This window comes from Podarcis raffonei, chromosome 10 (assembly GCF_027172205.1).
Source record: "Podarcis raffonei isolate rPodRaf1 chromosome 10, rPodRaf1.pri, whole genome shotgun sequence".
Taxonomy (NCBI): Eukaryota; Metazoa; Chordata; class Lepidosauria; order Squamata; family Lacertidae; genus Podarcis; species Podarcis raffonei.
In genome coordinates, this window is record NC_070611.1 from 52,848,659 (window position 1) to 52,876,015 (window position 27,357).

Sequence of the window (27,357 nt, forward strand, 5' to 3'; positions counted from 1 at the left end):
CGAACCTTCAGAGCTCCTTCCCTCCCTCCATGAGTTCCATTTCTAAATGTTATTCCAGCATCTTTTACTGTAATCCATCTATTATGTAATCATGCTAACCAAAGTTCATGTTACTTTACAAGTGTCATTGTGTTCTTGCCAATGATTTCAACTGTTTACAGTGGTCTTTCAAATATATTAAAAAGTTATTCCAGTCTTTTAAAAATACTTGGTCTTCCTGCCATCAGTCTTGCCATTTCCACATATTCCATCAGCTTGGTCTGCCATTCTTCTCTGGTCGGTACTTCTCCTTCTTTCCATCTATAGGCCAGAAGCATCCTTGCTGCCGTCATTGCATACATAAACAGTCTTTTATTTTGATAGACAACTTTATTGACTACAGATGTAAGAGGTTTGGCTTAGGCATTGGGTTGACCACACTCCTTCCAGCCCGTGTCAGCAAAGCTCAGATGCTCACAGGAGGAGAAGAAGCAGGCATAGGGAGAGAACAGTTAGCAGCTGAAGGCAGAGAGGAAAGGGAGAGCAGCTGTAAACTGAGCTCGGAACAAAGGGGAGGAGAAAAACAGAGCCAAAGTGACAGGCAGCTGTGTAAGAGCTCCAAAAGTGAGCCAGATGTTGGAATGCAGGAAACATTCTCTCCCAAATCTCGTAGGATCTCAAAAGTGGCCGAGCCAAACGAAAGATAGCGGAAGAGAAGGTGGGGAAGGGGGAGGAGCTCCATCTTCTGGGCAGGACGATGGGTAGAGGAGCTCTGTCCTAGTTTGTTGTTTTAGCAATAAATCTGAAATAATTAACAGCCAGAGTCATCTTGTGTTTGTGGGAGAGACCAAGCCATAACAGCCCACTTGCCGGAAGTCCTTAATATAGGGCCAGCTGGAAGAGAGGAAGTTCTTGACCTGCATCAAAGAGTAGCTCCCTCTCTGGGTTGCACTTGGACAGTGCTGTGGTCCTAGGCCCTACCTGGGCATCCCGACAGAAGCATCTCCCCTGGATCCCTTTAATAGGATACCCCGTTTTCAGGAGGGGCAGGCAGAGGCTACAACCTCCCCTCTGTCCAAGACTATGCCTACCCAATGCCCAAACCGCCAAAGTTGTGATGATTGCTATGAGGATGGTGAAAATCAGATGGGAGGAGCCAATTAGCCATATGGGAAAATTCCAGCCTGGTCCCGAATATGGTGACCGACAAGGTCCATAGCAAGGCTGTTCAATGCAACCCACATCTGAAAAATCGAGAGAGTGGATGTGTGATCCAGCGACAGTGGCTGCCAAGGCCAGCCATGAACCCTCTTTAAATCCCTTGGGAGCAGGCCCGAACAAAGCCAACAGGGCCAGCTGGGTCCACCCCCTGGAGTGGTCTGCCCCCAAGCCTGCTCACAATTGGCCAGTTGTGAAAGCAGGCTGAATCCACTTCCTGGGCGGCAAGCTCATTCCAGGGACATCCTTTGCCACCTGGGAAGTGGGCTAGAAGGCGGAGTCTCCGACATTGGAATCACGATGGGCAGGAGGAGCACCTTCCCGCAGTGTAAAGGAGTGAGTGGATTTGTGGAACTTTCTGCCTCAGGCATCAAAATGACTTGGTCAGCCTGGGGTGCTCTGTGCCTTGAACTGAGAGAGGGAGTATTTATTTATTTAACAAAACATGTTTACTGCTCAAATGAAAGAGAAAACTTTAAGCAGCATGACATTTGGCTGTTCCATCTGAGGCAGAAAAATATCTTGGCTGAGCCCTCTGTTCCATGGTTGGTGACAACAGAGCCAGACTGTCCTTCACCCTTACTTCTGCAAATGCAGGGAATTGGGCATGGAAACCCCAGCCACACACCCCATGCCTTGAAGCAAATCTGTGCCTCCCTCTATACGGGACTGGGATGATAAAAGTCCCTGGAGGTTATTCACAGAGAGTCCTCAGCGGGAGGAGGATGATGCAAAAGGAGGGGCTGCTATTCACTTAGACTTTAATACCTTTCCTCTTCAATCCAGTAGGGTCCGCAGAATGGTTTACATCACAGGTGAGCATTACAGACAACAAACGCCAGGACAGGATAAAAAAACAAACAAACTAGAAATAAAAAGGGCCGGGAATTTATTTATTTATTTTCCAAAAGGGCTCAGCTGTCACCAAATAATTGTCAGCCTTGGCACCAAAAGGAATCCAATGGTGGGGGCACCACTATGAAAAAGTCAGGCCGGCATCAACCTCTGGCAACTATTGGTAGCTCCTCCATTAAATTACTTCTTCTGACCCAGGACTTGAAGCAGTGCTGTGGATGGGTAAGATTAGTGATCATTTTAAGATCCTGCAATATTTCACATGGGTTTCAGACAGGACTCACTCCCGGTAATACCTAGAGATGCCAAGGATTGAACCAATGACTTTTTGCATGCAAAGTAGATGAGCTTTGGCCTTCCCACTAAATACATTGTCCTTAGTGGTTTTTATTTAAAGCATAAAGGTAAAGGACCATTAGGTCCAGTCGCGGACGACTCGGGGGTTGCGGCGCTCATCTCGCTTTATTGGCCGAGGGAGCCGGCGTACAGCTTCCGGGTCATGTGGCCAGCATGACTAAGCTGCTTCTGGCAAACCAGAGCAGCGCATGGAAATGCCGTTTACCTTCCCACCAGAGTGGTACCTATTTATCTACTTGCACTTTGCACAAAGTGCTAGGTTGGCAGGAGCAGGAACCGAGCAACGGGAGCTCACCCCGTCGCGGGGATTCGAACCGCTGACCTTCTGATCGGCAAGCCCTAGGCTCTGTGGTTTAACCCATAGCGCCATAGGAGACTATTAATGCCCTTTTCTGCCTCCTTAAGTTGCCTTTCCCTTAAACATTTGTTAAACACATGCAACCCATTAAAACTCCCTTTAGACACAACAGTCCTATATCTACATGGGCAAACTGTCCACAGCGATACAAAATTATAAAGAGGCAACGGATGAGGCAACGATGTCACTTTCCCATCAGTCTTCCTTACACACAGACACAGGCAAATAAGTTAAGCATGGATGGGAACATCGCATGTTGTCAGATGTCGAAATTCTGTTATTGCTTTCTCCTCACATGGGTGGCAAAAGAAGAAGCTTTTCAGGGCTGGAATTTAAACACAGCAGACAGTACGAAACCGCATGAGAAGACTCTTGATTGTTTCCATTTGTCCACACAGAAGCCACATGGCAAAGCTAAAAGGTGTTCCAGCCTTGTGGCTTTCGTTGGACGTGAGTAAACAATGTGTGCCTCTTGAGCCCGAAGGAGGTGGCGCAGGGGTGTGTGCAGAGCGCCCCGCCTACCCCAGGGAGGGAAGGATCAAAGTAAGAGGGCTGACCCTTCAATTATAAACCAAACTTGAAATATCTGTGTACATTATACTCAGACGTTCCTGCAAACACCGTAAGCTCACCCATCTTTCCTCCCTGTAAGAAACATCCTGCTCACTAGTGCTGGAGGGTGGAAATGGATAATAAATTCTTTAGCCATATGAACGGAGATGCCTCTCAGGTAAGTCCATTATAATAAGCGCTTTACTAGTTTCTGATTTTAAGGCTGACAACTTTTCGACCAGCTTCGATATGACTTCAACAATGGCTTGACCTTTGCAGAAATTCACAGGCAACAGCCTTTTCCTCTGTCCGGCGCTTTACCTGCTAATTTTCGCATATGAAACTGTTGTCAAATGCAGAGTTCCAGAAAGTTGGAAGTGCTGCCCAGTTCTATGGACTTTAATGGGACTGGGGAGCAGGGCTCGTGAGCACAGCACTTCCCCATTTCAAATATGCAGTGCCAATATTTCAGTATGAGTAGGAAGATGAGAGTACCCCTAAACATTTTTTAAGGAAAAAAAGAACTGGGTAGAGGAGTTATATACTTTAGGACTGCAGTGGAAAAATTCAGGTGAACATGTAATGTGTGGATGCAGTTATGCAGCAGGGTAATTTTAGACTCTAGACTTACTGGTCTTATGGGTCCTTCACCCCTTTGGGTTGTATTACATCACTTTAAAATGTGGTTAGTCTGCCTTGTTTTTTTGGGATCCTCCTGCTCCTTCAGTCTAGTGGGGGTCCTGGATTTCTGCCCCCAAATCTTGCCCTGATAGCACCACTGTGTGGTTGCTACCCATATATAGGTGCATGTATAGGTGAAATGTGTATGCACTGGTGTTCAAAGATGCAATTTCACTTGTGTGTGACATCCATGTTTTACATATCTGCTGTGAGCAAATGTAGGTGTAAGATCAATTATTTCCTGAGGGGTTCCGGGTGTCCATAGCTGAATGTAGTCCATACACTTGTTCCTGTGGAGCTGGCCAAAGTTAGCCAGTCTCACAGAATTATTTTAGTAAATAGCTTCAATGAGGAAAGAATTCATTATAATAGTTAGAAGGAATAGTAGAAGGAAGGGGTGGGTGAAATTCTTCTGAGTAATTTTACCAGTCTCTTATTGACCTCTGAATTCCCTAGGTGTTTTCCTTGAGGAGGAATACCCTCAAAATTGCTCATACTTTAGGTAGAATTTAGATATCAAGGCCAGGAGGAGCTGATTCTATTATACTGCTCCAAATCAGCTGAATCTGTAATTTTGTCATGGAATGAAGGTGCAGCAGGATGAGGTGGTATCACTTCAGACTGCAGGTGGGTGAGGAATTTCTGGACTGCTCCAGAATAATAATAGTAATATATACATATATATATATATATATATATATATATATATATATATATATATATATATATATGTACCCCCAGCCTGCAGTCCAGGTCTGAAGGTGGGGAGGGGGAGACTATGGAGACATCATGAGAGCCACATACAATCAAAGTAAATATTATTCAGTTATTATCTATTGTTACCCACACTCCCTGCAATAAACTCAAGTGCTCTAGACTCACAAAAGTCGGAATTCAAATCAAGGTGCTTCTATTCCTACTTACATGCCAGATTTTGCATGTAAGCAGGGTTCCACAAACACACTCGCCAAGTTTCCAATGGTGACCATATCCTTTCATCTGGCAACTGCCTGCCCCAATGCTTGCCTTGGCCTCTTGCCTGTTGGATGCTCTTGAAAGCAGCAAGACTTCTGAAGGTCAGTGAGACTAGAGGGATGAGTCCTGGAACTTTGGGTAAAGGTCAGATGCTCTTTCCTTCAGTCATACTCACCCGTTGAAGCAGTGAGTCACCCCTGGTTCTAAGCTGTCCTGGAGCTCAGCATGACATTGGTTGAGACCATTCCCCTTCCCTCAGTCAGGAGGGAGTAGGTCAGGTTTGTTTGAGACAATCATGCCAAGCCAACATTTGGGGACTTCTGAATACAAATGTTTAATACATATAAATTTGCCCTGAGTAGTTTCTGTTCTTCAGACATTTTCAGTGTCCAAGCAGACTTCTACAGGTGAAGTTCTCTTTTGTTTAGCTGTGGCCTATTTTGAGGAGCAGCTGCCCAGCCCCCCCCCGCCCCGTGGACTAAATTAATGTGCTGAAGTTAAAAGCGTCTTCTGAGTGATGGATTCTTGGCTCTTCTAGGGATAAAATTAACTGGTGTAAAAAAAAAAATAAAAAATCAAATCCGCACGGGTTGCTTAGATTTGCAAACAACACTTCCATGGATCTATTCAAGATTTTCCTCATAAAATTGTGCAGTCAACCAGCAGTCTTTGGATCTCTTTGCGTCTTCACCATTTCCTCATTAGCAAGATTGTTCGTAGTGAATGGCTTTTATTAGCTTCTTGTGCCAAGACACAAGAAACCCCTGCCTCCAAGATTTCTTGACCACATAGAAGACTTTCCAGACTGTAGACTTTGGCCCAGATGGTTTGAGTTTGTCCCATGCTTTTTTCTTGTAACCCATGTTTATGAGAAAAGACTTATGGTCAACATTTGCGTATGTATCATGCAGGAATCCAGCTACATTGAAGAAAGCAAGGCCCAGAATGATGCAATCTCCTTGATTTTCTCCCTCAAAGAAGAAGTTGGAGCTTTGGCTAAAGTGCTACGCATATTTGAGGTATGTGCTTTGCTAAGCCTGTACAGCAAGAGAAACACAGCTGAAATTTCAGAACCAACATCTGGCTGTCAAAACCGCAATCCTGATGCATTATTCTTAGCTGTTGAGTCCAGTGCTACCGCAGCACCACCTCTGCACCCCACACCCCATGTATTCATTGCATGCATGTTAAAAAACCTCTGGGGAAAGCTCTTGCATTATACCATCATATCATTCTTCATTTCCCCACTCCCAATTCATATCATTGGCCGAGAAAAGTGGAATGCCATGATGTCACAGCACAAGGCAAATTCTACTAGATATTGCAGATGCTGGAACTAGATGTACAGCTGCTGTTTTTAGTAACAGCCATGCACTTGCTGCCATGTCCATGGGTCCCGTCCATTTCCCCTCTCTTTGGGAAGAAAGGAACATCTTCAGTATGGGGTGTACTTCCAAGTACAGAGGATCATGTATAAAACTTTGCTGATATCGAATTTGTATGTGTTTTAAATAACACATGCAGGTGACAACAGACTCAGCAGAATCAGCAGAATCATATAGTCCAACCCCCTTTCAATGTAGGAATCAATGACTTCATGATCCTTGTGCTGCTGGAGACAATTTCTAGTATTCAATTGTTATTTATTTGAGTAAACACAGGCCTAACATCACACTTACACCAGAGGAATTGGCAGGGACCAGCAATCACAGGGTCGCTGTGGATAGCTTGATAAAAAGGTTACTCCTGCGTGAGGCATCTTTCTGTTTACTAAAAAAGGAGTCAAATTCCATGTTAGAGATCATCAGAAAATAAAGCTGCCAATACTATAATGCTTTTGTACATGGAATGACCACACTTGAGATACTGCATACAGTTCTGGCACATGTGGTGGGAGTGCCCCCAAATAAATTTTCTTGGGGGGGAAACACTATTTATGGAAGTCAGATGATCACAAAACAAACTGTGTTCCCCACAGAGGGTGTAATTGAGCCTTTATTAACAGCTCTTTTTGAACTGCTAGTAACGTGACCCAGGACAGTCTCTAGGTGATTTAGAATCAAGTTTTAAAATATACAAAATTGTTTTAAAACGTACAAAAATCACTATCAAAATTGAACACGTAAGGCATAAAAGCATAAAACCAGACTACGCAGGGGCAGGCGAGGAGGAAAAGACTTATCAGCAACCCAGAGAGAGCACTAACAAAGCCTTGGCACAGCTGGATCATATTTCATCTGATGCTTAAGAGAAGAGGAAAGTATTAACCTGATGCCAAAAAGATGCCAGTGCTGGCGAGCCGGGCATGACTCACTGGGGAGAGCATCTCATGTTAAAAGCCCAGCCTCTGTGGTTTCATTTGTTTCCTTTAAAGAACATTGAGTCTCCTCTTAAAAGCAGCCCATTGGAGAGGAATAGTTCTGAACAGAGAAACTGTTGTGTAATAAACTACTGGCAACTTGTTTTGTATCTGGGGGGAAATTAAATTAGCTAGCAAGTGAAAGGGAAATATGGAGGGGAAATACAAGTAGAAAAAGTTATACATCCCAAGACCACTTCTGTTGGTTAACCCAGGGGAAAAATATTGATTACCCAGAAGAATGGGAACCATAAATCCCTTTCCAGCAAAGTAAAAGTTTGTGTGTGTAATAATTCCAGAACTGGTTCCCCCATAGTTGATGCAACTTACTCAGAACTCCTCTGTCTATCAAGCATCCTGAAAAGAAAATGCAGTTGGTTCTGAGTTGAAAAATTGAATTTTTGCCGGCTCCTTTAGTGCTAGGCAATGAGCAATTGCCCAAACTGCATTGGCAGGTGTGGGGAACCTCCAGATGTTAATTGAACTACAACTCCCATCAAGGATGGTCATCCCACCAATGGTCAAGGATGATGGGAGTTGTAGTTCAGCAACATCTGGAGGACTGCTATGCAGTGGGCAAAATGTACGTATAGAGTCAAGTCAGATATATAACTCTTAACAAAGATTTCTCTGCCGGCTCTCCCTTCTGCTGAGCAAACAGAACTTTAAAACAGTTATCTTTCTCAGTATTTTGGATGTGCTTATAAAAAGCAATATTTACTTTGGTCAGTGAAACTACCCTAGCTACCTTCAAAGAGTCACGTCTGCACATTTGGCAGCCGAGTGGATGGTCACATCATTTTTGGAGGGGAGTGGTGTTTGTATATTGATGCACTGGCATAGCCATTTGCTGCAGGAGATCTGTTCAGCCCAGATAAAAATTAACCCATCCATTACTCTGATGAGGGGGATGTGGGAATAAACTCATTGTTAAAAGTGATGTATTTTCATCAGGGATGGAAACATGGGTGGAGTAAAGTTAAAGGGTAAAGGGACTCCTGACCATTAGGTCCAGTCGTGACCGACTCTGAGGTTGTGGCACTCATCTCGCTCACGGAAACACCGTTTACCTTCCCACCAGAGTGGTACCTATTTATCTACTTGCACTTTGACATGATTTCGAACTGCTAGGTTGGCAGGAGCAGGGACCGAGCAACGGGAGCTCACCCCGTCGTGCGGATCTGAACCGCCGACCTTCTGATCAGCAAGTCCTAGGCTCAGTGGTTTAACCCACAGCGCCACCTGCATCCTGATGGGTGGAGTACATATTGCTAAAAATTCAGTTATGGAATTGTGTAGGGCCTCAGATGCTATAAGTAAATGGGGAGGAACAAATGGTTTTGAGGGCAGTCTTTTCGTTGTCTCCAGTAGAAGATGAATGCATTTTATAATTGCGAAAGAGCCATCGCTCAGAGGCAGAACATCTGCTGTACATGCAGAAGGTCCCAGGTACAATTCCTGGAATCTCCAGGTAGGGCTGGGAATGAGCTCTGCCTGAATCTCTGGAGAGCTGCTGTCAGTCAGTGCAGACAGTGCTGAGCTACATGGACCAGTGGACTGGTTCAGTATAAGGCAGCTTCCTATGTTCTTGAAAGGTGGCAAAAGGTTCAGACAACGTGCTTGAAAACACTATCATTAAGAACACAGAGACAGCTTTTCTCGGTACAACACTTGGCTACCATTCCTTGAAAAAACATTGAAGAGGTTTACCATGATGGATGTGAAAGAAGACGTTTTAATAGCAAAGGAGCTACAGATGGGTTTTATAGCGCATCCCCTTCCATTTCACTAGCTGGGAATCGGGGTCATTCCAGATGAGAGAAACTGTTGACTCAGGAAATTCACCCACTTTCCAGAGCATCCTGGAAACAGATGTTGGTGCTAATATAATGTGGGCAAAAAAGAAAAAGAAAGAAAAAGCTTTGTTCATTGACATATTATTGTACAGGATATGGGAGGTGACAATTCACAACTTCATGTCTGGTTTACTTCAGCTGGTGAACATAGATTCAGGGTGCTTCTAGACTCTGTATTTCCAAACTGGATTCAATAACATGCTAGCAAATTTAAGTTCAGTTAAAGCTGATAATGGAGCACTTGCACAACTTGCTCCTCTCTCCCCGTCATTTTTTTTCCGCAATAAAGAAAAAGTTAGGGAAATGCACTGGGAAGTATGGGGTAACAGTTGCTTGATGCAATATTGTACAGTGGTATCTCGGGTTACATACACTTCAGGTTACATACGCTTCAGGTTACAGACTCTGCTAACCCAGAAATATTACCTCAGCTTAAGAACTTTACCTCAGGATGAGAACAGAAATCGTGCTCTGGTGGCGCAGTGGCAGCGGGAGGCCCCATTAGCTAAAGTGGTGCTTCAGGTTAAGAACAGTTTCAGGTTAAGAACGGACCTCCGGAACAAATTAAGTTCTTAACCCGAGGTACCACTGTATAACTTCCCCATAAAGAAATGAGAATGAATTCTCTGTAAATAGTCAACATTGTCTAACCCTGAAAATGTTGACCAAACAAATTGGGATGAATGCTCAATAAATAGGTCACCTGAAAAAGGCTAGGCTTTTTTTTTTTTTTTAGGGTAAAAATAGTGCAGTGGTTCAACAGGCCTGTATACCTTCTTCTGCTTCTGTTACTCGGTTTACAGAATAATGCATCCAAGGAACCCTGAAGTAAATGCTGTAAACACTACAGTGGTGTCTCGGTTTACGAACTTAATCCATTCCTGAAGTCCATTCTTAAACCAAATCTGTTCTTAAACCAAGGTGCGCTTCCCCTAATGAGGCCTCCCGCCGGTGGTGCCCTTCCACCGTTCGGCTTCCGTTCGTAGACTGAGGTAAAGTTTGCAACTGGAACACTACTTCCAGTTTTGCAGAGTTCGTAAACCGAATGTTTGTAAACAGGATTGTTCGTAAACCAAGGCACCACTGTATTTTATAATGGAAAACACTCTCTTTTGTTTTATAATTGTAAGCACTCTGAAATGAATTTATATGCAATTTGTTGCACATTTAGCATTAGGCACTAGGTGGAGTATGAGTACTGAAACGCTATTAGGATTTCAAAAACTTACCTAGCTCTAAACAGCTATAAATATTTTGAATTAAACCAATTACTAGTAACAGAGAGATCACGCTTATTTGTTTGTTTATTAAATTTATATACTACCCTTCATCATAAAAATCTCAAGATGGCTCACAGAATCACCACAAAATTTTAACAACTTAATGACCTGTGGATTTAATTGAATGTTTCTAAATGTTGTTAGGGAAGCCCCAAAACAATTTTTGTAGCTCGTTTCTGTACATGACTACTTGGAATTAATTCCAGTGTGTTCAGTGGGACTTATGAGTGAGTACTCTGTTACATCCTTAGACTGCAATCCTGTACACACTTAACTTGGAGTTAGTGCACTTACCTTGGAGTAAATGCCACTGAAGTTGATCGCATTTATATCTGCATAAGAAGTATGGGATTGCCCAGTGAATCTTTGAGCAAACCTCAAAGGGCTCATCACACTTACCTTTTGCCCCATGCTTTCTAGGCACAACACTGCGCTTTAAAGTTCCAGGTTTTAGTGATATTATTATTATTATTATTATTATTATTATTATTAGCCCTGGCACTTTCCCTTCGAAAACCCACTCTTTAATACTGAATTGGAACAAACAAATCCAACTTGTCCATGAATTGCTTTTTGCTGCATTTCACTGGCAAAGATCAGGTTTCTGCAGGGAAAGTGCCAGGGCAAAAAAATACCCGCCCATGCTCAGACACTTTCTAGATCCTGTGGCTAGAAACACAGCTCAAAAGAAAATCTAGATGAGCCCAAAGAAACACATAATGGATACAGACCAGCAAATTAGTTGTGACTACGGCCACATTTATGCCCTACATTTAAATGACCATGATACCACTTTGAACAGTCATGGCTTCCCGCAAAGAATTCTGGGAGTTGTAGTTTGCTAAGAGTTGTTAGGGGACTCTGGTGGTGCAATTTTCAGAGTGGCTTGACATCCTGTCCCTCATCACAGGGAAATCTGGGAATTGTAGCTATGGGAAGGGGAAGAGTGTTCTCCCTACAACTTTCAGCATCCTTCGCAACCTCCTCCTTGTGTGGCCTTGTGGCTTTTAGAACAGTAATAGCCACTCCTTTAATCTCTCTATTTCCACGGCTTCAGCCATCTGCCCCTTTCTGGCACCCTGCAGTCATTCATTCTGCTCTGCAGTGAATCCAGGGACTCTCACATAAGAGGGTCAAAAAGAGTTTCATTCTGCCCTCTACTTTGGCCTCCCTGGTGGTGGGTGCTGCAGCTTTACTCTGGCACCGAACCCTAAGTGGTGGAGATGCTGTAACATTTCTGGCTGTGGCTCTTAAGATGCGATACAACCAAGTGTGATGCTCCATAGCCCTTTGCAGTAAAGACAAATACACCTCCGATATAAAGCCTTAATCTCAAAGATGACCCAAGGAAGGTTCCTTGCTGAGAGCAGGCTCTGACTTTTTGAGCCTGGTCTCAATCATAATAAATCTTGCTGGGAGTAATTTTAACTTTTTCCTATCGCTGGAGCCCTCTAATGATTTGCGAGCACCTAATTAAATAGCAAACACAAAGCATTGTCTGTGTGTGATGCAGACCTTTAGAGAACTAAAACAACTTGACCTCGGGGAGCAGCCTAGTTAAATGCATTATTTGCATGGAGACCAGCTCAATTAGGAGAACATCTTTCCTGAGCTGCAGGATTTGAATGCACTTCTGACCTTTTCAACTTATTGTGTTGGTATCTGGTCAAACAATTTAAGTTCATCTGTAGTGTCCACTGCTAAGAACTCAGAGAAAGGCACATACAGCAGTGCTCAGGGCAAGCCATGGTGGGGAGCCACTTCAGAGGTCTGTGTCAGTAATGCACAAAGGTCTGCTCTTGAATCTATTTAAGGTTAAAGTACCCAAAAAAACAGCATTTATCATGGCTATTCTTGGAGGTGACTGTTTTCTATAATGACCATAGCAGTGTTTTCAACACAGACCAAGCAGTCTTCTTTTTTTTTTAACAAAGGAAGAAAGAAAAGAATTTGTGCTTCTGGCATGCGGTGAGGATACCGGTCCATTTAATTACTTACAATAGTCACTTGATAGAAAGAAGAAGTTGCTCAGGTGGCCAGCTAGGCATTATTGAAAAAGAGGATTTGCATCACAACAAGGAGAGAATGGGCATAAAAGTTGCATATGGTGATTTAGGCAAATGTATCCTCCAACATTTCTGAAAATGAAAATAAGGATGTCCTATCCATACCCAGTCCATCGTTTCAAATCATGGAGTTGGAAGGGATCCAAGGGTCATCTAGTCCAACCCCCTGCACCGCAGGAATATCAGCTAAAGCATCCATGACAAATGGCCATCCAACCACTGTTTTAAAACTTCCGAGGAAGGAGAGTCCACCACCTCTCGTGGGAGTCTGTTCCACTATTGAACAGCTCTTACTGTCAGAAAGCTTTCCCAAATGTTTAGTCAGAATCTCCTTTCTTGAAACTTGAAAAAGGTCCTACCCTCCAGAGAAGGAGAAAACAAGCATGCTCCCTCCTCCATGTGACAGCCCTTAAGATAGTTGAAGATGGCTATGATATCTCCTCTCAGTCTCCTCTTTTCCAGGCTAAACATACCCAGCTCCTTCAACCATTCCTCATAAGGCATAGGTTCCAGACCCTTGATCATCTTGGTTGGCCTCCTCTGCACACGTTCCAGCTTGTCAATAAGCTTCTTAAATTGTAGTGCCTAGAATTGGACACAGTGTTCCAGGTGTGGTATCTGACCAAGGCAGAATAGAGTGGTACTATTACTTCCCTTGATGAAAATAGGATTCAAATTTAGAAAATATGATGCATATTGCCATACTGGGGAAGACACCAGGGGACTTGTGTACCTGCTCAGTCTTCGTAAACATAGTGTGATTTCTTTTTTAAAAAAATTGTGCCGTGAACTACCCAGTGACCCCAGCCACTTTCTAGGCCACCAGCCAAAATTGTGCTTCACTTTTCATTATGTTACCGTCTTTGTTCCAGGAGAAGGGGATAAACCTGATCCACATTGAATCCAGACCTTCCCGGCTGAACAAAGATGAGTACGAATTTTTCATCAATCTGGAAAGCAAGAACATCCCAGCTCTTGAGGGAATCATTCATACACTGAGAGACGACATTGGAGCAAATGTCCACGAGCTTTCACGTGAAAAGAGGAAGGATGCCGGTAAGGAGATATTGTTCAGAATAACAACATTCCTTCCCTACAGCAAAGAGGTTAACTGCCAGCCCTACTGTATACCTGAAAGAGCATCTCCGCCCCCATTTGGCCGGGGAGGGTCGGATATAAATAAAATTATTATTATTATTATTATTATTATTATTATTATTATTATTATTAATGTTCAACCTGGACACTGAGGTCCAACTCCAAGGGCCTTCTGGCAGTTCCCTCACTATGAGAAGTGAAGCTACAAGGAACCAGGCAGAGGGCCTTCTCAGTGGTAGCACCCACCCTGTGGAACACCCTCCCATCAGATGTCAAGGAGATGAGTAACTATATAACCTTTAGAAGACATCTGAAGGCTTTGATTGAACCATTTAAAGACACTATGACTAGAATTTTAGTGACTGGAGTGGTTCTGGCTTCCTGGAAAGATGCATTTATTACCCTGATTCCTAAACAAAACTGATTTAACAAAGACTAAAAATTACAGATCAATTTCACTACTTAACTGTGACTATAAATTATTTGCTGCAGTTTTAGCCAACAGGTTGAAAAAGGGACCAAGCAGGTTTTCTACCAGGTTGACAAATGAAAGACAGCATAAGAAATATAATTAATTTAATCGAGTACCTGGAAGTAAGAAATGAAAAACAAGCATCTATAATTTTCTTAGATGCTGAGAAAGCTTTGGATAATATCTCTTGGTCATTTATGATCAAGTTGTTAGAGAAGATGGAGATAGGTAATTCTTTCTAAGCAGTAATTAAGGCAATTTATACTGATTAATCTGCAAATATACTAATAAACAATATTCTCTCTGACAAATGCCAAATAAGAAAAGGTACTAGACAAGGCTGCCCCTTATCTCCATTGTTGTTCATTTTGATGTTAGAAATATTGCTTCAGCATATAAGGAGAAATAGGGAAGGAAATTAAAGGTATAGAGGAGGGGTGCAGAGTCTACAAATTAAGGGCATTTGCTGCTGATGTAGTGTTAACATTGGAACAACCTATGGTAAGTGATCCCAAAGCCTTAGAAGAAATGAAAAGGTTTGGAGAAGTGACAGGTTTCAAAATAAATACAGATAAAACCAAAATGTTGGTTTAAAACATGGATTAGCACTCGAAGAAGGCCTTAGAAAAAATGTCTGGCCTCAAAATAGGTAAAAAAGTAAAATATTTGGGGATTTGGCTGATGGTGAGGAATCTCAATTTATTTCAAGATAATCATATTAAACTATGGAAAGAGATTAAGAACGAATTGGAGATTTAGGGAAGGATGCAGCTTTCACTGTTAGGCAGAATCTCAGCCATTAAAATGAATGTACTACCTAAGATGCTGTTTTTATTCCAATCGATCCCGATTGCAAATAAGTTAAGTTGCCTCAAAGAATGGAAAAAAGATATCTCTAAATTTATCTGGCAGGGGGGAAAGCCACAAATTAAACATAAAATCTTGATAGATGTAAAAGAAAGAGGAGGCTTTGCCCTGCCAGACCTAGAATTGTATTATGAGGCAGCATATCTGTGTTGGTTAAGGGAATGGATCATATTGGAAAACGCAGATATTTTAGATTTGGAAGACCATGATATAAAATTTGGCTGGCATGCATGTCTTTGGTATGGGAAAGCTAAACGTGTAATGTTATATATATATATATTCTTACTGATCCTTCTAGACTTTTTGGGACTAGCATTGATTAACTACAGAGCCCAGATATTGTGGGATTGTTAGATAGTTAGATAGCATACAGCAGGGATAGGGAGCATCTGTGATGCGTTAGATGTTTTTGGACTATGACATTTATCAGCCCCAGGCAGCATGGACAATAGTTAGGGTTGATGGGAGTTGTACTCTAGCAACCTGGGTAGTAATGCAGGTTCCTCATGCCTGGTTTAGACGTAGCTGGAGCAGCTATATCTCCTTTGACCCAGATGGTAGGAGGGATGCTTGAGGAGTTTGATTTCTGTGAATTCCAGTGTAGACTGATGTGATCCATACCTCCTGGATTAATTTGTTGATTAGAACATAATTATCCTTTGCACATTTCTACATTTTTGTGATACAGTTATTGGCTAATAATAATAATGATAATACTCAAGGTTTGGATTCAGCTCCCTTTTACCATCAATGCAAGGGCTGTTGAACTTGCATAAGGGAAATAATATTAGTTGTGCAATATGAAATCCAACACATCGGTTGTGCCAGCAGTTGCGCAACCAGTTGTTGCACAACAGAAAGTATTGGGGCTACAGCAATCTGTTGGGCCACTAGCAGCAAGAAGCATGTTAGACTCCTGCCGTTCTGCAAGAGCAAGTCTTTTTGCAGCTAGCACACTGCCAAGGGTCTTTAACTTAGTGTGGCATTGTATTCCTCCCTCAAGGTATTAAATCTGAATATAAAATATGTTTGTACATTAAGTTATAACTATGTGATTTAAATACAGTGGAACCTCTGGTTACATACTTAATTTATTCCGGAGGTCCGTTCTTAACCTGAAACTGTTCTTAACCTGAAGCACCACTTTAGCTAATGGGGCCTCCCGCTGCTGCCACGCCGCCACCGAAAATTTCTGTTCTCATCCTGAAGCAAAGTTCTTAACCCGAGGTACTATTTCTGGGTTAGCTGAGTCTGTAACCTGAAGCATATGTAACCTGAAGCGTATGTAACCCGAGGTACCACTGTATGTATATTGTAACAAACCACATATTTAATGATGTACTTAGGCATGTTCTTAATGTGGATTGTTTAAAAGAATTGCTTATTTGTGGGGAAACAGATCAGAACAGGCTTATGAATGAACCTGTGAAGTTTGCACGGGTCGGGAACAATCTGATTCATCCATACCTAGTCAGAGGCAAATATTTCCCCACAATCACTGTGCCAAATGGTTCAGATATGTGCTATATTCACTAACGGCCCAAATCAGACCAGAGGTCCATGTAGTCAAAATTCCTGTTCCCAAGAGTAGGCCCTCAGAGAAGCCCACAATCAGAGCATGAGTTCCATCACTCCACCTGTTTGCATTCAGAATTTGTCACTTATGGATTTCCTTATAGAAATAAATATGCACACAGGAGTAAGACAATCACCTGGAGGTAGCTTTTCTATGACCAGTGCAGTATTCCATGAGTGTCCACATGCAGACCCTTCTCTATGTCTCATACACATGTACACGTATCCAAATCTTAATGCCCTCCTGGCTTCTCAAGCAGCAGATGTGATCTTAATAGGATTTCAGTTAAGGTTGGCTTAAAATGCTTTAGGTCTGCTGCCTCGTCTTCCTTCCCGGGAGCAACATGAAAGGGTAGTAATATCTTCCTGGAATAAATCCTTATAATCTCCTTACCCTTCCCTTTGTGTCCTGTCCATGACATTGCATTGAGAAAAAGGAAAATATTTGGAGCCCTCCATTCAGGAAAGGGGCAAAATGTTATGGCTTGGCAGGGAATCACAATCACTTAAAAGTGAAGGTTTAATTACTTTGGGGACTGTGTGGGTTTGTGGGGAAGGGGAGGTTATCTTGCTTCATCTTTCTTAATTATAATTTGGACTAAAAAAGAGAGAGAAGAGGGTTGTACTTCTCTGTCATTTATAGCATCTTATGGCATGTTCCCTTAAACATAAGACCCATTGAAGCTGTTGGGTCTTAGTTTCAAGTCGACGCAGTTAGGATTGGGGTTTACAGAAAGCTGATTTACACGGCCATCTTGTAGATTGCAAAGTTATCATAAGCAGCCAACCTTCCCATAAAGCAATGCAGAGAACAGTGCTTTGAGCAGCAGCTTTCAAACAGGACGTCACCACTCCCCTGTCTCCAATCTGTGTGCCATTTTAAAAACTGAGCCCCTCCAATCTAGAGAGAAAAGCTTTCTCCAGACTAGCCATGAGCTGTACTCAAGATTTGTTATTGGCCGACTAAGCCACGGTGCCATTTGCTCACAAACCTTTTTAATATGGGCAAAAAGTTCAGACCCCCCAGTAGCCTTGAATAAAAGAATTAAATATGATTCTGTTTCAGTGGAGTTAAAGACAATGCTTTGCTGTCCAGAGACAAGCTAGAGGCTTAGAGTCTGTAGAAGCCTTGTTTGTCAGGACCCCGGGGCTGAGCTGAGCAGTTGGCTATGTTTTAAAAGGCTCCAACCTGTGCCTAGGACCGACAATAAATTTTAAAGCCCTGTCTCTGACCCCTCCCCAGGACGGGCAGAGTTCCACAGAACCTCTGAAGCCCTCCGGTTTTGTTGCCCCCTCATATAAATAGCTGATTAGCATCCTATTAAGCATCTGACCCCATGTTAAATTGGTCACTACTTGGGTGTTCACCGCAGGACCATAAAACTCTGCTGTTTCTCCTGCAGACAAATCAATATTTATTACTGATCAGCCTGCATTTGCTCTGCAGAGCTTCACAGAGGGTCAGTGTTGCAACAGCTTCCTCTGGCCATTCATTAATGGCAGCAGGAAGAGACAACATGTCTGGCTAAGTGGGGCAGGAGGAGAGAGCCCATCGAATGGGCCAAAGAACATCCCAGCAAGCGGATAATGTGATTTTCTATTTTTAAAAAGGATCTCTTGGAATGCTGTTGTTGTTTGCTCTTTGTGGCCAATGGTTCTGGCATAAGCTGGGCAGTTGAGCCCAAATTAGTCCTCGTAACAATTTATTTGCCCAAAGTCCCATCTAGTCCTGGGGTGGGGAACCTAGTGCCCTCCAGATGTGGTTGGACTCCAACTCCCATCATCCCTTTGGTAATGCTGACTGGGGCTAATGGGAACTGCAATGCAGCAACATCTGGAGGACATGAGAATAGCGAAGGCTTTTCAAGCACAGCCTTAGTTTGCAATCCTGTACCTTTTTACCTGACTGTAAGCCCCCACTTAATTTTAAGTGGACATCCAATAAAGAGAGGTCTCCTAACTCAAGGGCAGAGCACATGCATTGCATGCAGAATGTCTCGAGCAGATCCAGTCCTTAGCATCTCTGCTTTATCAAGAGCCCATTCGCAGAATCTCTTGGAGAGTCTGCTGTCCGTCAGACACTTCTGGGCAGGACAAACCTGCCTCAGCACTGACAGACGCACATAAAAGAGCTCCAGAAGTTCATTCTTTCGAAGTGGATAGCTCAGTTGGTTAGAGCGTGGTGCTGATGATGCCAAGGTTGCAGGTTCGATCCCTGTATTTGGCAGCTTCATATCTCTGCATTGCAGGGGGTTGGACTAGGGATGATCCTCAGGGTCTAGAATTCTGTGGTTCTAGGAATGTAGTCCCTGAAACTGTGGGAATCCCTCTTCGCATCCTAAAAGTGTCTAAAAGTGTCTTTCACACAAGGTACCTATTTATTTCAAACCTTAGTCTCCCAGCTTCCTTCCATCACTGAAATGTGTTCTGTGGGGTTCACAGATGGCCTCTCATCCGGTCACTGCCCAGACCCAGACCTGTCTATCAGCTGTCTGTCTCCTGCTTTCAGACCATACCATGGGATGTACCTCTGAGCAGCGCGTGAGGATCGGGCACATTGGCCGGCTGCTTAGCAACACAGTCACACTCCTCCGCAATGCTATTATTAACAGCAGGAGAGAAAGTTTGCTCTTTTTAAATTTCCCATAAATCTCCTTGCACAGGTGGAAATCTGAGTTTCTTGTGCTTAATATGTTAGAAGTACAGTGGTACCTCGGGTTAAGTACTTAATTCATTCCGGAGGTCTGTACTTAAGCTGAAACTGTTCTTAACCTGAAGCACCACTTTAGCTAATGGGGCATTCTGCTGCTGGAGCACGATTTCTGTTCTCATCCTGAAGCAAAGTTCTTAACCCGAGGTACTATTTCGGGGTTAGCGGAGTCTGTAACCTGAAGCGTATGTAACCTGAGGTACCACTGTATCCACCCATTGCATTTAAGGGGTGTACAATCCGTGTGCCTGTGTACGCCAAACCAACAAATAATTGGTTCTTTCATGCAAACACTTGTATGCGTGTAAAGCCAGCTTGCGCCTGTGTTCCTTGTAGTGTGTGGACAAGCTTATTGTTAAAGGTCTTTAAGAGATACCTACAATTTCCCAAAGTAAACAGAACTCTTAAGGAAGAGAAAGTGTGTGTGATTGAGGCAGCAATATTTTGCTTCTGCTGCCCTCTCGTGGTACAATTCATAATATTTCTTAGCTTTTAGGTGAAACACATTTCAATACCATTCTTGCCTTATTGCTCTACGAACTGTCGTACTTTAATAGACAGAGGCTATGTAAGAGACGGAAATTCAGTGCACAAAGCTTTTCTTATATGCCATGTAAATGCCAAAATGTCATCCTAGGCAGCTTTCGTCAACCTGGTGCCTTCCAGATATTTTTGGCTACAAGTATCAGTCACAGTCAGCACAGCTATAAGTTAGACTGTTACATCAAAAACAAAAAAAGTAGGCTTGTGACTCCGTAAACACTAAAAGATTCCTTGTGCCATCAGGAAATATGCTAGTTCTTAAATGCCATAAGACTCAGTATTGCCAATGCTTTGAATGCGAGTATTATTATTTCCTAGCATGAACATTAAATAAGGGCTAACACTTTGCTGATGTATATTTGGCGAAGACTGTAGCTCAGTGACAGAAAGTCACTGAAGGGAGCCAGCAACAAGAAGCTGAAGACTATTCATGTTTTCTTTCCCGCTGTCTAGTTCCATGGTTCCCAAGAACGATTAAAGAACTGGATAGATTTGCCAATCAAATTCTCAGCTACGGAGCAGAACTGGATGCCGACCACCCAGTAAGGCAAAAAAAAAAAGTATTTCTGTTTACATACTTTAAAAAAAATGATATTTCTAGTCCTCATGAGCACAAAGAACAACTTGAAAACATAATTGGTGTGCTCCAGACTGAGACCTTTAAGGCTTTAAAATCAAGACACCCTTTTCTTCGCCTCCCTGCCTTTGCTTAGTATTCAGCCTAATGGAGAATTCTGAAGAACTTGAAAGCTCCTTCACTGTTTTGTGACATTTTTTCTTGGCCTGATAAAGGTAATGCCCTACTATGGATTCTGGATCGTTTTTCTTGGATACTGTTGGGGTTTTTGTTGTTGATGATGATTACAGTTCTATTCAAAAACCCCATAGAGCTTCTACCAGCCAGTGCAGACAACAGTGAATTAGATGCACCAATGGTATGATTTGGTATAAGGCAACTTCCTATGTTCCTAAAAACTTGGGACAAATATTTTCAGAATGAACCCATGATGTACTATAGGAAATAATTCAGGGTTTTGTAATGTGTGGGTAATGTGTGGGAGCCATAAAAATACATGCCCTTACTCCCCCCCCCCCCGTAGTCTGAAATGGTGCAGTCCCAAATTAGTACAGTTTATAAAACAAAAATGTGGAGCCACTCCAAAGGCTATAATTTATTCTAAGCCTATGGATGCGGTTCTCTGGCAGGTAATTTTTTTTTAATGAATGAAACACACAATCCCAAAGCAAGTAAACAACTTGCCTTATCCTTTCAGGCTAATAGCACCTTGTTCTGATGTCAGGAGACGAAGCACAGCAGCCAGGATTTACTGCTATTAATTCAACGAATCCAGGATACTTGCAAATAAATTACACGCAGTGCAGCATTTTTTTTTAAATAAAAAATAAAATTGCAGCTATTACATTAATTGGGGCAGTGTGATTTGTCTTTCACTAGATGTAGTTTAATCTGAAATGAGCTATGTATTCTGTACAGTCACTTGGCACACAAATATTTGGCAGAGTCCTAGAAGAAAAGCAGGGTGAATGGAGACTCAATTGCTCTGAATGATTGAATCAAAGAGTCCTCTCAGAGCTTCTGTCAGGATAAAAAAAAGGCCCAGTAGTTGAAAGCAGGACAAAATCATCAGCCAAACAAAACCTCAGTGCACTGACATGAAAGCTGTATTCTGCATGCATGAGCTAGTATTAATTAGATAATGAGACTTTCCTTCTGGATTTTTTGGGGGGTGGGGAACCAAGCTAATTTAGGTAATTTAAGATGTGAAGAATCTAGCAAATCTGGAAACATCACATTGTCTGCGGTGATTGCAGTGCAGAAAACCCTCAGGCTTATGGGCCAAAGCTCTTCTTCTTCCTCTTCCTCACGGGGCACTTGTAACTTCCCCAATGCTACTGTCTGTGTTACAGTCAACAAAGCTTTGTGAAGTACAGTATCTCTGCCATTATTCTACATACATTTATGGCTTAGCACAATGGGCACCATCTATATTTCTTGTATATTATTTCCCTCCGACCTCATTGCCAACATTTCTTCCTTTCTCCCTCACTCCATGTGGACCTGTCAGTTTAGGATAATCTTCATGCATTTGATGAAAGAGATTCTAGTCCACAAAAAGTTACGCTTTTATTCATTTTTTAAATGCGCACAAGACACATTTTGTTGCTTCTGCACTTGTTAAAACTGTATTTCTGTTTTGACACTCACAAACCAGTGCTTATTATTCTCCCCCCCCCCCATCAGGGTTTCAAAGATCCTGTTTACCGGGCCAGAAGAAAGGAATTTGCAGATATAGCGTATAACTACAGACAGTAAGTGTGCAAAAGACAACAAGGGACAAAATGTATCCTAAAAGTCAATATATTATCTGTGATGAAATGGTGTGTGGGGTTGGAGAGTGCGCTCATTCTTTGGATAATGTTGAAATATGTCTGGGGCACTGAGGATTTAAATATACATAGCATCGTGACACTGGATTGCCTCTACTTAACCAGTGCTGTCAATGGGTCTCCATCCTGACAATGCAGCAGTCCCTTTGCAGATATACTGTAGGATCTGGGCATATATAGAAGAAAGCCCTTCTGACTCGGCTAGAAATGGTGAATGTGAGTGTTGCATAGTCCTTGAGTTCCTGCTGGTTCTTCTCCAATTCTCATGGGACAATTACAAAAGTTATACAGTATTGGGGCTTGGGTGCGAATGAGGAGGACAGGCATTTGACCCTGTCCTCAACGTCTGAGGACCAGTAAGGAAGGGGAAGAAGATGGAGAGGAAATGGCTGTGTAGAGAGTGGGTTACTCCAAACCCAGTATGTTTAGCCTGGAAGAGGAGATATGATAGCCATCTTAAAATAAAGGCTGTCACATGGAGGATGGGCAGGCTTGTTTTCTCCTGCTCTGGAGGGTAGGACCTAAACCAGTGGCTTCAAGTTGCAAGAAAGGAGATCCCAAAGAAATGTCAGCAAGAACTTTCTGACAGTAAGAGTTGTTTGACAGTGGAACAGGCTCCCTCAGCAAATGTTGTGTTGCCCTCTGTCATGGATGCTTTAGTTGGGATTCCTGCATTGCAGGGGGTCGGACTAGATGACCATTGGGCTCCCTTCCAACATTTCTACATTTCTATGATTCTGTGAACACCAGAGTGTGGCTCGATGATACATAGATGAGCCCTGTGTTCATGCATGTTCCCTCCCTCCTCCCCTCATATATATATATATATACAGTGGATACTTGGGTTGCAAACGTCATCCGTGTGGGATGCACATTCGCAACCCGCAGCGCTGCGTCTGCAGATGCGCGGGTTGTGATTCAACACTTCTGCGCATGCACAAAGCACAATTTAGCGCTTCTGCACATGCACAACGACCAAAACCCGGAAGTAACCCATTCCAGGTTTCGGCAGTCCATAACCCGAAAAAACGCAACCTGAAGCGTCTGTAACCCGAGGTATGACTGTATTTTAAACATTTCCCAACTCACTTCCAAATGAACAACAAATAAGCATAGTTAGCCATCTCTTCGGTGGGCGCACAGGCAGAGATTCACACTACTGTTTAAGTGTGTTTCATAACTATATGCTAACTTTAGTGTACTTTGTGAACTATCCAAAGAAGGATCACGATGGATAAAAGACTCTGTTTAACCTTTACCATCACTTGCTGGCTGTCTTTGAGTAGAAAGGCAACTTATTTTCCATAGGTAGCATATACAAAAGGTTGAATACCACCTACTTGAACACACAGAATCATAGAATGGCAGAGTTGGAAGATACCTTGAGGATCACCTAGTCCAACCCCATGCAATACAGGAATATGCAGCTGCCCCATACAGGGACCAAACCTGCAGTGTTCTTCGGTGAATGGTTTGCTGCTAAATTAAAAGCGAGATGGGGAAATCGGAGCACTGCCATGTGGACTCGGGGCTCAGTCACCAAATCTGAACTGTCTGACAGTCCAGATGAAATTGGCCAGGAACCTTTTCACCAAACCAATTCTTTCCCCCAAAGTGTTTATTTTCCCTTGCTGGCTTTTCTTTCCTCTCTGTGCTTAAATCCTCCTTTGACTGCATTTATCCTAAAATTGCAGCTTACCGGAAATCAATTGGATTCAGATGAGGACCAAGCTCTGGCCTCGCAAAGCTTTGTTATTTAATGGCACTCGCAGCATCAGAGGCAACTACAAAGCCCCAAGCGCCAAATGAAGCAGCGCCTCTTATGCTCCTGCCATTAAACAGGGGAGAGATGGGGAATGCGCACAATGTACATTAAAGTAGAAGCTGTAAACAGCATTGGAATAATTCATCACTCGTGGTCTTGATCTCATACTCTGTGACTGTCATTCCTGGCCCAGCTGCATTGTGAATTTTTTAATGGCTTGCTTCCCCTCCACTGTTTTGCATGAGATGGGGATGGGGTGCTAAAGAGGCAATATTCATCTAGAACTGATTTTACTCAGCACCTCTCTAAGGGGTCCTTGCCAACCTCTGTCCTGCTTCCACCATCCCTTCCCATTGCCCCTTTACCCTTCTCTGCTGTTCATGAGAGCCATAGGCACTCCTGTCCTGGTTTGCAGGTTTCCTTAGGGTAGGATTCTATTTGTAAAGATGGCCACCAGCCAACAGGCACACTGGATCTGCCCCATCACTTGGCTGCTCCCAAGAGCAGGACTTCAGTATCACACCTAAGAAGTCGGCCAAGGCAAGTGAATGCCAGGGCCCAGTGACCTACCTGTGTGAGTCTGTTGCTGATTCCAAGCCCCTTGAGAGTGGTAGATGGATGTGAGTTCCCCACTGATACCCAACTCTTCTGACCATTGTGAAGGGCAATGCAAACTCTAGAGCGGGATACATCTAGACCTGCCTTCACCAACTGGATACCCCCCAGGTGGTTTGGACTAAGGCCACACGCACAGCATGCATTTAAAGCAGATGGCCGCCCTCAAAGAATTATGGGAACTGTAGAACTATAGAATTGTGGAGTTGGAAGGGACCACGAGGGTCATCTAGTCCGACTGCCTGCAATACAGGAATCTTTTTGCCCAACGTGGGGCTCGAACCCACGACCTTGAAATTAAGAGTCTCATATTCTACTGTCTGAGCTGACTACTTTGTGAAGGGGTAAGCTACAGTTCCCAGTTCTTTGGGGGAAGTCATGTGTTTTCAATGTGCTTTAAATGTATAACATGGATGTGACTATAGCTGTCATGAGCCCCAGCCAGCGCACCATGACTTCCTGTTGAGCCTTAAAAGAGGCTTAGGTAGCAATGTTAACATGGATAGAAATTATTCCCCCCCTTCAACCCTACCCTGCTTTCCCCCTCCTTTTAAAAAATTATCTCTGCATAACCAAGGAATGTATATTATGAAAATCATTCATAGTGTGCTTTTTTATTATGATACTATGTTTTATACTGCCTTATTTTGCTGTGAAGTGCCCCAGTGACCATTTCTGGTGAAAAGCATCATAGATATCTCTAGATAGATAGATGATAGATAGATCGATCGATAGATAGATGATAGATAGATAAAACAGATTAAAGCAAGAGATTGTAGAAGTTGTGAAAGTGAAATGGTAGCATTCCCAAGGCCCACACAGAAAAGGATGGACAATTTAGGATGGTGCTCTGCGAGCCCCATTTTTTTCCACCACCCTCAGGCATTCATGCTTATCTCCTCCCCTCTTACACCCCAGTTTCCCTCCCCTTCCCCTTCCCCACCTCACCTGCCACCCTGAGCACTAGTCTATTGATCTTGGCAGCTTTCAAATTGGTGTCTGGCGGTGCCTTAAGCCTCTGCTCTTTTCTCTGGGCCCATGAAGGTGGCCTAAGGATTAATTAGAAAAGGTCAATGCTATAGAAACCACAGTGGTCCCGGTTCCCCCTCCCTCTAATTCAAAATCACGTTTAAAGCTCCAGAGATCAAGGAGGACTGGTGCAGAGACACAGAAAATTGCACAATTATTGGGGGGCTGCCATCAGGCTCCGGCTAAAACGAAGGGGGTAGGGAATGGTGGGGTATCGCTTGTATTTCGACAAAGAGCCTGGAGCTCTAGAAATCCCTCGCATTATCCCAGCAGCGCCTCAAACCCTATTAAATTGCTGGAAAAGACTCTTTGATTTGGGGAGGGCCGCCTGTCCATTTTTGAAATTATTTTCTGAAGAATCAGCCTCCCTCCGCTTTAATGTCAAGGCAATAAAGTGAAGCAGGTCAAAGGACTCCCTTCTCGTTCGAGGCAGAGCCAGACTGACAGCGCGCTGACTGTATGGAGGGCAGAGACAGATTTGCTGTTCCTGCTGAGCCATTACCTCAGCTGACTCTGAGGGCCGCAAAATTTTAGGGCCAGGGGAGATCTGAGGGGAGAGCTAAGACAGCCCCTTGATCCTATGGCCAGTCCTCTGCGGCTATAGCATGGCTTATATATCAGATCAGCGCTTATCCAGATTACGAGAGCTGTGTGGAGTGAGAACAGGACAAAAGGCCCAGTCTTTCTGCCTGTAGAATGAAAAATGAGGCAAGAGATGGGGGTGCATGTCACTGTGGTTTTCGGAGCTGAATGTGCTTGGTAAGAAGGGTCAGTGCGCAGGAGTGCCAAAATATGAGGGGCAGCTAAACCCCTTCCCACATATTCAGTCACAAGACGCGGTGCACACACACCATTCAATGACCATCAGCTTTTCAGGGGAGGGCAGCCCCCTCACATCTGTTACTGGGGGCCTTGGAGGGATCTGGGCCTCTTGGAGTAGGCTGTGTCCATGTCTGTGTTGTGCACACAAGTCCCCACTTTCCTTGCTGGTAACAAGCTGCCTTTTGAGGGATACTGTTATTGTTTGGGGGGCATGGTTGGCATCAGCACCCAGAATGCTTGCCAGGGGCCCAGCAGCCTTTTAGGGTCCCCCCTGTCCCCCCATTTAAATGTAATCCCCCAGCTTGGCAACTCCAGGCAGCAACATGTAGCCAAATCCAGCTGCCATTAGAATTTCCCACAATGCCTCTGTTGTGAAGGGAAAGGGGACCACTCTAAATCACACCAGGTGGGTGCTGAGGAGACCGCAGAGGACAGCCATTGCCATTTCCTTCATAGGGGTAGAAGGACACTAGCGCACCTCTTCTTCCCTGAGAGGCTGCCATAGAGGTGGCATTGGGGTGGGGGGGTTGCTAAGGAGGCGGCAGAACTTACCTCAAAGGAGCACGCCGTAGCAGCGGGCGAGACATTTCTTGGAGGTCTGATCTGCTGCCCCTGTGTGTCACCTTGCCTCACTATTCCTTGACTCCAAGCTATGCTTGCTTGTTTATTTGTGCATAAGGTCGGTGCTGTTTTCTACAAGAAAGAGTTACCTCATGGCTGAGGTGGCCCATCTTTTCGAGTCACATTTGGAAAGCGTTGTGGGTGCCATGCACAAAATGGCTGCCGCTGGGATGTGGCTAAACACAAAATGGCTGCTGTGGGGGCATGGCATATCATGAAATGTATATTTGCTGAGACCTACAGGAAGTACCAGTGAGCACACTGGCATCTGCCTCACCGGGTTGTTGTGATGATC

General features: G+C 43.6%; 1 protein-coding gene and 1 long non-coding RNA gene across 3 annotated transcripts in view; one reads left to right on the top strand and one right to left on the bottom strand.

Moving 5' to 3' along the window:
• Window positions 1-27,357, top strand: part of PAH (phenylalanine hydroxylase) — a 38,146-nt gene that overhangs the window by 2,499 nt on the left and 8,290 nt on the right. The window contains exons 1-5 of one of the 2 annotated variants that reach the window (XM_053407417.1): window positions 3,335-3,497; window positions 5,887-5,994; window positions 13,409-13,592; window positions 20,255-20,343; window positions 22,065-22,132. In XM_053407417.1, the coding sequence (XP_053263392.1) occupies window positions 3,453-3,497; window positions 5,887-5,994; window positions 13,409-13,592; window positions 20,255-20,343; window positions 22,065-22,132 (494 nt within the window). In that variant the 5' untranslated portion in view covers window positions 3,335-3,452. Of the gene's footprint in view, window positions 1-3,334; window positions 3,498-5,886; window positions 5,995-13,408; window positions 13,593-20,254; window positions 20,344-22,064; window positions 22,133-27,357 lie in introns of those variants that run through there. The other variant, XM_053407418.1, reaches the window with a different exon arrangement.
• Window positions 706-27,252, bottom strand: LOC128422850 (uncharacterized). Its single transcript, XR_008332612.1, has 3 exons — window positions 27,152-27,252; window positions 25,539-25,639; window positions 706-781 (listed from the first exon to the last, which is right to left on the bottom strand). It is a non-coding gene; the product is annotated as an uncharacterized LOC128422850 (long non-coding RNA).